This window comes from Cydia pomonella, chromosome 12 (assembly GCF_033807575.1).
Source record: "Cydia pomonella isolate Wapato2018A chromosome 12, ilCydPomo1, whole genome shotgun sequence".
NCBI classification, from domain to species: Eukaryota; Metazoa; Arthropoda; class Insecta; order Lepidoptera; family Tortricidae; genus Cydia; species Cydia pomonella.
Genome location: NC_084714.1, coordinates 15,918,055 through 15,929,767, shown reverse-complemented (window position 1 = coordinate 15,929,767; position 11,713 = coordinate 15,918,055). Strand labels below are relative to the sequence as shown.

Genomic DNA, 11,713 nt, shown 5'->3' with positions numbered 1-11,713 from the left:
GAAATTGTAGCGCCACCTATTTATGGTTTTTTGTCGGACACTTTTTGGTATATGGAGATTCTATTCCTCTACTCTACCTTCCATACATAAGGCTGTGGGTTTATTTATATGGCAAAAGTATTTACAAAATAATGTTTTAGTGACATGTGTGAATAAGTAACAAGCGTGCTTGCTAACGCAAGTAGCCCGCGCCCGTTACTTACACGATGTAAAATCACGAAAGGGATAGCAGGGGGCTTACCGCGAAAATCGAAATTCGCAAATTGCGGGGATCTTTCTCTCTTACTCTTACTAAGACGTAATTAGAGTGACAGAGAAAAATGCCCGCAATTGACGAACTTCGATTTTCCCGGTAGGAGCCCAGATTCGCGATAGGCCCTCTGCACCTTAACTTACATGCACCGTATGCAAAACGCAGGTATTTTGACTGCAGATCGGATCCGATGTCTATGCACCGCTGTAGAGGTCCAATGAATGTTACCAATGAAAAAAAGAAGACTGCTGTCTCTTGTCTTGCGGTTTAATGTCAGTTTGACTGAATGGTCTAACCTAAAAATATCACGCTGTCTTGTGTTTTCTTAATTCTCTTTTCAGAACGTTAGATTAAAGTTGTATTTCTGAAACAATATTTTCATAAAACTATAAAACATGGCGGAGCAAGTCAATCAACGTATTGAGGATATGATAAATGAGCTGGAGCAGATGCGAAGGACGGGCTTATATGACGAAGACGAAATAAGGTTTGTGTTGTATTTTATTTACAAAAAAAATAATACATAAAGTTATATCCAGCAACGTCCGTTTTACTCATGAACTAATTTATTCATCTTCACAGAGATATATCACGTAAACGCAAAGAATTTGAATATCGAGTACAACGCAGAGTAAAGCAGAAAGAAGATTACGTGCACTATATAGCATACGAACTTGCTTTGATAGAAGACATCGCAATTAGAAGGAAGAAGATGAAACTGAATGAAAAAAAGAAGGACTTGGAGTATGCCATAGCTAAGCGTGTGAATAAAGTATTCAAACAGTTTATTTACAGGTTCCAGAATGATTTGGAAATATACTTCCAGTATATTAAATTTTGTAGAAGTGTGGGTTTTGACTATGCTGTATCAGCTATTATTGGACAGATGCTGCAGGTAATTATGCTATGCTGAAAACAGCAACCCCCTTTAAACTGGCATTTGAAGTGGTCTTGATGAAAAATGATAACTTTTCTCAGTAAGCCTGTCAGTCTCAAAATGACACATGTTCATATTGAATACAGATCTGGGTAAAGTTAAATTCTTAGTCAGCTAGCTGGTTTGATACCTGTTTTTTTTTTCTTCCTAAAGGCTGCCTTATATATAGTTTTAAATTGCATTTTGTGGCACACACAGATGCATGGCGACAAGCCCAAGATGTGGCAAATGGCAGCACTGTGGGAAAGCGAGGAGCAAGACAACCTGGACAACGCTAAGAACTTTCTACTGAAGGGCATCCACAGACACCCGCAAGCACAAGAGCTTTACTTGGATCTCTTTAAAATTGAAGTAGCTTTAGCTTTGAAAGCTGAAGATGATGAAGAGAAGGTAATACTTATTCCCTCCATGATAACTTCATAAGATTGATATGAGTAGATCTATAAGAGTTCCAGATAAACCAATAAGTAGCCATATTAAGCAGCAGTGGCATAGCCTACCTTGGCGGGGCCCCATATAAAAATTTGTTTGGGGGCCCTTAGGAAGGGTAAAGATTTCTCACAAAAACACACGTTGGGGGCCACGTAGAATTGATACGGCAGATACGGCGGTAGCTACGCCCTTGTTAAGCAGGTATCTTATGGGACACCAAGATGTCCAAAATAGCTGATTCCATACAGTAAGAGCAAAAACATCTGCAAAATATGTTACAATAATGCTTTTTTTTTTTTTTTTTAATTTATAAGCATTACTTACGCAATATGTCTCAACATAGTCAATTAAATTGCACAATTTATAGGAGGAAAGCAATCTGTAATCACAAACTTTATTCCTATTTCTTGCAGGAAAAACAAATAAAGAGGGCAGATGTTGTATGGAGAAATGGTGCAAAGAGTATTGATGATATCACCTACCTGTTCAAGCTATGTGACTTGGCTCTGAAATTCCAAAATACTGAAACTATAACTGAAGAAGTTAAAAGAGAGATTTGGCGTCATAATGATAAGAAGGAAGTCTGGCCTTATATTGCATCTAAAGAGTTAGAAGTAAGCATTTTACTAGCACCTTCACTTCATCTATGTTCAAATGAATGTATTTAAGGATATTAGATTTGGCGTAGGCATTAGTTTTTACGAAAGCAACTGCCATCTGACCTTCCAACCCAGAGGGTAAACTAGGCCTCATTGGGATTAGTCCGGTTTCCTCACGATGTTAGTTAGTGCTTCTGGGCATTTTCCGCAAATTGACAACCATTGTGCCTATTTTGCGTGAAACGAGGTAGCGCTACTCTAACCACCCCAGCTCCTCCACGAAGCCTAGCAAAGTTTTCAGGTTGCTAATTGCCTCTCCTAGTGTGCACGGAGTCCCTAGGTATTTGTTCCTGTATACTTCTACCTGTTTGCAGTCTAGGAGAATATGTTTTGTTGTTTCTTCTTCTTCCATGCACGCTCTGCACATGGGGTTCCTCACGATGTTTTCCCTCACCGAAAAGTAACTGGTAATCAAAATGATATTTCATACATAAGTTCCGAAAAACTCATTGGTACGAGCCGGGGTTTGAACCCACAACCTCCGGATTGCAAGTTGCACACTTACCGCTAGGCCACCAGCGCTTTTATGGCACAGTTCCTTCCTTTTCTAATAATTCAGCATTCACTGTGATATGATAATAACTATGGCAATACAGATTTTATAATTTCATTTTAGGCATTATATTTATTGCAATTTTTATTTGCAGGGTTGCCACTGGGAGGAAATTGATGAATATGTAGATGAAGACTCAAAATTCCCAATAAATCTTCTTAGATGTATCAGTGTTTATGAGGAGGCTCTACAAAGGGTTGGTTTTCAATAGATTACTTATTCCAGTAATTGTAAAGTCATGAACCTTTTAATAACAAAACTTTCGTAAGACACAGACATATGAAAAACGGGTCACTACGTATTTTAAGTCAAAAAACACTACATGTTTCACTCCGTACCGAGAAGTATCGTCAGGAGCTTGCGTTGGCGAACCGGCGCAGACTGCAGCCCTCCGCGCCCAATGACTCGGCGCGGGCGCCAGTGCCGGCAGGGGAGGCGACACTGAGTCACTGAGTACGGGTCATTTGGTAGAGTGAAACATGTCGAGCATTTTTCGACTTAAAAACGTGAATGTGAGTGACTCGATTTTAATATATTGAATATGTCATGTGAACCTTATATGATCTTCACACATTATTTTAATTTAAAAAACTTGTTTCGAGTATGAGTATTGAGTATGTTTGTTAGCAGAAAGACTATAGAGTTACATCAACATGTTTGATACCAGGAGCTTCCTACAACCAAGACCTTAACAATTTGTGTTAAGAAACTTAAATGAGTGTAGGCACCCAATTTTACGTTTTCTTTCAAGTGCCCATGTCAATGAACCTCAGAATTCAATTGTTAGCTCTGGTATACTGGCATCATCATCATAATACTACTGAGAGTTGGTTTTGGGGATGTGGCAGGTGTCTCCATAAATGAATTTTTGAGGATTTTTTACTTGAATCAATGAAACAACTGATATAAATTGTATTTGCAGTTTCCAGATGAGAAATTATGCAGTAAATTTATTTATGAACTCCTCGAGCTAAATGAGAATGTATGTTCAGAAAATCAAAAAGTGACTGCTATTAAAGATGCTTGGACGTTTGGCCATGACAACGGACTTCTCTCCGATGATATCTATGCGTTTGGCATAGAGTTGTTAAAATTAGAAGATTCGCTGAGCAGTGTTGAGCTGGGACAGGTATGCTGTTGTCTGTTGTACTAATAAGTAGCTTATATACTTCTGGCACAAAATTACAACTTTGTAGTATGCTGTTGATGTGCTTTATACATGGCACTGTGCGAGGGCTGATTACATGGCTTTGAAGTGTGGACAAATTTGTGTTTTTCAGAGCAACAATATCCACTTATACTTGAATTATCATTTCAGATATTAGATACAGCAACAATGAGGAATCCTCGAGCAAAGAGTGTATGGAAAGAAAAGATTCTTCTAAACAAACACAATGAAAACAAATTGTTGTCTATTCTAAAGGACGCTACTAAAGTATTGGACCAAGATGATGCCATTTATCTATGGAATAGTGCATTGGATGTTATTGAAAAGAAAGAAACTGTAAGATTGACAAATATTTACTGAATTTGAATTATTGTTTCTGTGTTGTATGTAACAACTTTTACTATGTTTAACTGATTTTCTTATTTGTTTCCAGCTTATGGCTTTACACAAGAAATTCCAAAATTGTGAAACAGCTGTCCTCTTAACTATCAAGCCAAAATTGCTGCAAAAAATGTATGATTGTAACGGATTAAAGGCAGCCAGGGAGTTATATGCAGAGTTAATCATGACTCCACCTCTTCAAAAAGATGTCCAATATGTTATGATTGAGATAGAGAAATCTCAAGATAAACCAAATGCCAAGTTGATAAGAAAGTACTATGAATATTTGGCTCATCATCATGGGCAAGATAATGTTGATGTCTGGATGGATTACATAAACTTTGAATCATCTCTCGGCAGTCCTCAATTCTCTCCAGCTATCTACAGGAGAGCTGTTGCAACATTGAAAAAAGAATTAGTAGATGAATTCATTAAAGCTCAAGCTTTAGCCAAAATAAAATAACTCCAATCATTCTATGACTTTTATTTAAATTTAAATATATAACCCAAAAGCGAGTTAAATTATATACAGTTGAGAAACAACATGTTTATTTAAATATATCCACACCATTATTCAACAATCTAGCAAAACGAGAATATCCACAATATACACCGTTCACTAAATTATTTACACATTCATTGTACACATTAATCTTTCTACAAGACGAATCTCTACTTTGGTGATTGTGGAATAACACTTAGCAAATAAACATAGATAGATAAATGCAATATATTTAGGTCTAAAGAGTAACTACTGCATGGCTGCAATGGGAGCAATGTAGTACCTAAAGATTAGGGAGGCCCCACGTTTGTGTTGCTTGTTTAATAGTAGGTCCCTCCAGCAGGTGTGCCATGAGGGGTACTTGGGCATGGCCGGAGGGTTGCCGGCCTGCAGACTGGAGCTTGCAACCGCCATGCAAGTGGACACCACTACCAGAGGGTATGTCAATGTGCTCGTCAAAAACGTGAGCAACGGCACTGTATAATAGCGTAGGTCCTTCGTCTTCACAAAGTATTTGTTTACATAGTAAGCTAATGCTCCCGTGACTGCTACACAGGTCAAATCCCCAAGAAGTTTAGGTATAATCCCATGGAAGAAGCCAAGGATGCCGTCGTCCTTGTAGATAGACACGATAGCGCCTATCAATGAGCTGTAATGTTCTTCTTTGCCAATGAACGATGCCATCATCCGCACAGACACAACGTGGAATGGATACGACACTACCACGGACGCGGTGTGCAAGATCATGTCCCGTCGCCCGAGCCTGATGTAGTCGTCCAGCTTCGGCTCGTCGTCCGTGATGATGTTTGGGGGGTCATTGATTTCTGGCAGGTCAATCCCCACTGCGTGTATTACCTTTGACGTGAGTTGACTTGAAGCGATGAGGCCGAGTAATCTTGCCGATAGGCCTCTGTAACAACCAAAGAATCCATCCGAAGCTTTGATATACTTGATGTATTGGAAACCGTTAGGTAATATCATGGCAGGGCGGCCGAACAATGTTGTCGACCGCCGAGGCGGCATAGGTTCGTAACCTAGTTGGATGAGGACCTTCACATATTCCATGGGGTGGCATATTGTTGTAACGAGCAATTGAGACGGCAAGGCCGCTATTCTTTCTTTTTCAATTTCGTCCATATCCTGACAATTTCACGACCTACTTCTGAAATCAAAACCGACCAAAAACTACAGATTTCACACTTGTCACGGATTTCTGATGTTGCCAGCCTTTGTTATCTTATCCTCCTTATCAGCAAATAAAGGCCATCACTCACGAGTTAAAATTAATAATTATTGTTTTGTCTAATTTTTGTTTATATTCGTCTTGTTTCCGAATTAATATTTATGAAATATATTTTATTAGTTGTTATTATGAAACATAACAAAATAAGGCAAATACACATCTATAAATATATAAATAAAACGCCAGCACTAATTTCGCCATCTTGCACAACGCCTCCGTGGCGCAATTGGTTAGCGCGTTCGGCTGTTAACCGAAAGGTTGGTGGTTCGAGCCCACCCGGGGGCGGTTTATTTTTGCTTTTATTTTACCTTTTGCTAGCCGATGCATATTTTTTGGAACAATGTTTTTTTTTTAAACCTCTTAAATGCACACAACCTTGATGACATTTTTATGACAGATGTGATTATTGTGATATGATATGATTTTGTGAACCCTGAACCAAAATAAAAAAGATAAAAAAACTATAGGGACCGTGCTCGTTGGAGGGTCTGCCATCTTGTGGCCTGAATCGGATCCATAAACATGTACATTTACACGTCACGTGTTTTCTTGAGCATAGTAGGTTCTGCCATATTGTGGGCTACATCGGAACAATGAACATCACATTTACGCCTCGCGCCAAAAATCAGACAGCTCCTGTGCTGCCTCCTACAGTTCATGCACGCTCCATATAACCCAAACAACTTAATTTCGTTCATTTTTTTTAAAAGGGACCTGCCTTCAAATATCAGCCCACTGAAAAACACAAAATATTTTTTTACAAGTATACCCCCATTCATATCCTTGTCTAGTCCCTAATGTCCCTATCCTGTTGTAAAGCAAATTTCTGCCAAAAAGTAATTAATACCTAATAATAAGAAAATTAGTAACCATTCGGCTAATTACTTAGTTTTTGAAGTCGGTGCCAAACCAACATTTTAGATAACGAATAACGCTGTACTTACTTGCCTAAAAAAGATATGTACCTATAGTGTACTAAGTTCTTGCACAAGCCCAACCAACTAACTACTCGTATTATTTTTTTCTGATTGGCAACAAAATTCTTGGTTTAGCACCGACTTCAAAAAGTAATTAATTACCCGGATTGTGTACCATGTATAGGTATGTATTCGTATTGTTGTCTAAATCTGCATGTGTTTGTAGTTGTTGGTACTCCTTAAAATAAATAATTAATCTTCTTCTTCTTCTTCCTCCTGCCCTTATCCCACGTTACGTGGGGTCGGCACAACATGTTCTTCGATTCTGGCCTCGAATGTCCAATTCCTTGAATGTCCATATGCCTCGAACGTCCAATTCCCCCAATGTACATTGCCTCGAATGTCCAATTCCTTGAATGTCCATATGCTTCGAACGTCCAATTCCTTGAATGTCCATATGCCTCGAACGTCCAATTCCTTGAATGTCCATATGCCTCGAACGTCCAATTCCTTGAATGTCCATATATCTCGAACGTCCAATTCCCCCAATGTACATTGCCTCGAATATCCAATTCCTTGAATGTCCATATTTTAGTCCTGTTTGGTCTGTTTACTTTGTAATTACATGCATCAGGTGCTCTTTTACTGGTTCTCTACGACATTTTTTACGTTTAAAATTTTGACATCTTAATTTGGTTGGGTTATCGGCGGCTGCTAACTTCACACCGGTGTTTTGTACAAACATTTACATTAGTATTTGACGACATTAAAAGTAGGTATAGTCGTTTGGGATAAAGTTGTTGCCTTGTTATTGAATGACAGCGATTGATAATAAACATAGATGACGAACTAGCTCTGCAAAATGACCCCACACATACCTATTGTGCCGAAGCGGGCGGGGCGTCAACTTTGTGCCGCGGAGCTATTTAGTTCGCAAATGGCGGCCCGTTGTCACAGTCGTATTAAGAAGTATTAAAATTATATCTTTAATAAAAGAAATATGCCTTATTGTGCGGATAAATGATGTGCTAGTCGTTCCAACAAACACTGGAAACAATATGGGATTACTTTTCACGTATAGTTTAGCTAGGATCATATTACACACAAATAGAACTCCGTCATCATCATCATCCACCTTCTTTCATAAACTTGATGAAATGCTTAAAATTGTTTGTAAAAATAAAAGGAGGAAATATTTATTATGTGGAGATTTTAACATTGACGTTATGAAACAATCGTTGATATCTAAAGAGTTTGTACAAATATTAGACAACTATGGTTTAAAATTAACTGTTAATGTACCTACAAGAATTACTGCCTATTCTAAGACCTGTATAGATAATATAGCCACTAGTATTCACGACTCCACTGTAAAAATACACGATCTAGGTCTTTCCGACCATACAGCACAACTATGTCAAGTGCCTGTACAAAAGCGGGTCCTACCCCCACTAAAATGGTGGTACGAGACGAAAAGAGATTTTCATCGTGATAATCAATTAAAGTTTATGAATTGCCTGACATGCTTAAGATTTGATGATGTTTTTAATGAAAATGATGCGACACAGGCATTCAATAAATTTTATTACGTCTTTCTTCTCTTTTTCAATCTATGCTTTCCTATAACTCGTGTGAAAATTACAAATCGATGTAGTCAAAAATTAACTTCGGCATTGCGAAAATCGTGCCGTAAAAAAAGGCAACTATATTTACTAAGTAGACATACAAAATGTAGGAAATTACAATACACGCAATACTCTCGTCTCTTAAAAAAATGTATTTTGACTCATCAGAGGGCTGAAAATTTGAAATATATTCATAAGTATAGCAATAAGTGCAAAGCCGTTTGGAACATAATAAAAAACTATACCACTCCCGACTTCCATAGTAGATCTGTGGAAAAACTTATCGTAGACAATAACCACATTGAAGACCCACAAAAAATTGCAGAATGTTTCAATCATTATTTCATAAACTCTGTGGTTAATAATGTAACAACAGAAAATAGCAATGACATTGACGTTTCTAATTGTGATTCTACAATTTATTTGAACCCGTTATGTTAACATTTCATTACAAGTTTGAGAAAAAGTATCTTGCCACGCGATCGGATACCCCAATATAAACCGGTCACTCAATTTGAATGATCGCCCGCCATCTTGGATTTGGGCATTTAAGTCAGATTAAGATGAAAATCGATATCTGAGGATCCCAAAGGACCTTTATTATGATTCTGAGATCAAATTTGTAGAAAACGCACGCCATTTTGAATTTCGGCATTTAAGCTCAGATTGAGATGAAAATCAATATCTAAGGATCCGAGTGGACCTTCATTGTGATTCTGAGATCAAATTTGTAGAAAACGCACGCCATTTTGAATTTCGGCATTTAAGCTCAGATTGAGATGAAAATCAATATCTAAGGATCCGAGTGGACCTTCATTGTGATTCTGAGGTCAAATTTGTAGATAACGCACGCCATTTTGAATTTCGGCATTTAAGCTCAGATTGAGATGAAAATCAATATCTGAGGATCCCAGAGGACCTTTATTATGAATATAACATAACTTACTTTTACTTTTCACTTTATCTGGACCTGGATTGGACCCGGGTACGTCCTTAAACTACGTCCACAAGAGAGGTATGGGCATTGTGAATGTCATCTCGCTCTGTGTGGTAGGGCACAGCACGGCGGATGTCATTCCAGATCTAGAGCAGAGCCCAACTGGGGAAGTACCTCCACCTTACAGAAAATCGCAGCCAAATAACACTAGACCCTACTCATAGTGTTGTGTTCCTGCCGGTGAGTAAGGTTGCCAGAGCTCAACGAGGGGTGGGAGGGGGTTAGGGTCGGAAACGCGCATGTAACTCCTCTGGAGTTGCAGGCGTACATAGGCTACGGATACTGCTTACCATCAAGCGGGCCGTATGCTTGTTTGCCACCGACGTAGTATAAAAAAAAAATCTAAATCCACGAATTCCATGATGAATGTCTTGCACTCGCGTTTCGACTCTGGCCTTGTCGGTGTCAGTCTTACTCATGGGGCGACACTTAGAAATGTAGTTAACGTTAGTATGACAGCCATAAGAAATCTCATACTACTGTCACTGTGACAAAGTTGTATAATGGCAAATAAATCAGCGATCGTAGGGTTAATTAGGGTAACGGGTAGGGATTTGCAGATCCCTTACTCTAATTGGCCTACGGGCGGAACCTTATGAATAGGACGTTCGTGTATTTGGACGTACGGGGACTGGACGTTCGAGGCAATGGACATACGAGGACTGGGCCTTTGGGGGCATTAGACATACGGGGACTGGACGTTCAGGGCAATGGACATACGAGGACTGGACCTTTGGGGCATTAGACATACGGGGACTGGACGTTCAGGGCAATGGACATTCGGGGACTGGACGTTCGGGGCAATGGACATACGGAGACTGGACGTACGGGGAATTGGACATTCGAGGCCAGAATGCTTTTGATTCGATTTTTGAAGCCACTTAAAAAATTAATGACGTTCGTTCACTAATCCTGCTTAAGAAAATTTGAGTTCGAGTGAAATTGATAGTTATTAAAATTTGTAGATTCAATGTGAACTTACGTATGCATGCATGATGTGCGATCTGATCTTCAAAGGGAAAAGGAGGAAATGTGAAGGGGCGAGGAACCAAGGGGCCCAGGTGTAAAAAGTCGACGTAAGCACAGATCCCCAAGGACCCTTAGCTTTCTAAGTTCTTTTCAGCGCTTGTGGTCACGGGGGAGGATTGTTGGTCGTATGTAACCTATTGGGGCGGAATGTGAACCGCTCTATGTACTTGCCATTAAAAATAAAAAAAATTTAGTCATCGCCTAAGTGTCAATATCGGTAAATCTCTGTAAAAGTGAAATCCTTGTGAAATCCATGTAAAATTTGAGGAAAATAAGAGGCAAGGCGTGAAATATCACACTGGCGATTTGCGAAGCGAGGCCAACGCGCAACGATCTCGCCGCAAGCGCGCAAAGATTTCGCTGCGTACCGTCGTTTTCCGTATCTTAGCTTGGATTTGGACACCTTTCCCACAACATATTTCCAATTTGTGTGCCCAAATGCGATGGGTTGACCAAATCAAATCTGCCATGAAAGGACCCCTGAACGCATTTACTAGAATGACCTCAAACCGCGGAAAATGGCGAGAAATCCTACGGCAAGCAACATCTGTGCCTGATGTCAGCAGTCGACAACGGCACTCTCCAAAGAGTACAACGGCAAAGAAGATTCAATATAGACCTATGGGTAGTACAGGCGAAGTGGACACGATGGCAGCGGTACTAAAAAATACTGAGAAAATTTGAAAATTAGTTGCGCGCTCGCCTCGCTTTCAACTCGCTCGAAAATCGCTAATGTGATACCTAATTTCAAAGTGGACAACAAAGAGCATATAATCACTACGTTGTGGACAAAACCGCTGCGTGTGATATCTGTGGGACTTACCTATCTAACTTAGTGACTCCCTGGTGAACCCCCATGGCTGCGTAATTTTGAATAAATTCCAAAACCTGAATAGATAAAAAAATCCAGAGTTCTACGAGAATTAGTTGAGAAATGTGATATGTACGGAGACGCATCGCCCGCGCTTCTTGCTCGGTATATATTTCCGAATAGAGGCACATTATCGGTAAGTTTTT

The 11,713-nt window shown here is 39.4% G+C and overlaps 2 protein-coding genes and 1 non-coding gene across 3 annotated transcripts; 2 read left to right on the top strand and 1 right to left on the bottom strand.

Annotated features, from left to right (window-relative positions):
- The first annotated feature begins 413 nt into the window (after positions 1-413).
- LOC133523718 (U3 small nucleolar RNA-associated protein 6 homolog) lies at positions 414-4,856 on the top strand. The gene is made up of 8 exons (XM_061859401.1): positions 414-740; positions 836-1,148; positions 1,389-1,580; positions 2,036-2,236; positions 2,929-3,030; positions 3,757-3,963; positions 4,153-4,338; positions 4,436-4,856. Exons 1-8 carry the CDS (start codon positions 649-651, stop codon positions 4,844-4,846), a joined length of 1,704 nt encoding a protein of 567 aa, XP_061715385.1. The 5' UTR covers positions 414-648; the 3' UTR covers positions 4,847-4,856.
- LOC133523720 (mitochondrial carrier homolog 2-like) lies at positions 4,852-6,112 on the bottom strand. Its single transcript, XM_061859406.1, has one exon. It carries the CDS (start codon positions 6,020-6,022, stop codon positions 5,135-5,137), a length of 888 nt encoding a protein of 295 aa, XP_061715390.1. The 5' UTR covers positions 6,023-6,112; the 3' UTR covers positions 4,852-5,134.
- Positions 6,113-6,339: 227 nt separating this feature from the next.
- Positions 6,340-6,413, top strand: Trnan-guu (transfer RNA asparagine (anticodon GUU)). The gene has a single exon. It is a non-coding gene; the product is annotated as a tRNA-Asn (tRNA).
- The last annotated feature ends 5,300 nt before the right edge of the window (positions 6,414-11,713 follow it).

Bases quoted from the DNA above. Each gene is read 5' to 3' on its own strand.
- LOC133523718 (XM_061859401.1), top strand. From the start codon at position 649: ATGGCGGAGCAAGTCAATCAACGTATTGAGGATATGATAAATGAGCTG. The intron at 1,149-1,388 runs GTAATTATGCTA...TGGCACACACAG, and splicing joins TTATTGGACAGATGCTGCAG to ATGCATGGCGACAAGCCCAA. The intron at 1,581-2,035 runs GTAATACTTATT...TATTTCTTGCAG, and splicing joins CTGAAGATGATGAAGAGAAG to GAAAAACAAATAAAGAGGGC.
- LOC133523720 (XM_061859406.1), bottom strand. From the start codon at position 6,022: ATGGACGAAATTGAAAAAGAAAGAATAGCGGCCTTGCCGTCTCAATTG.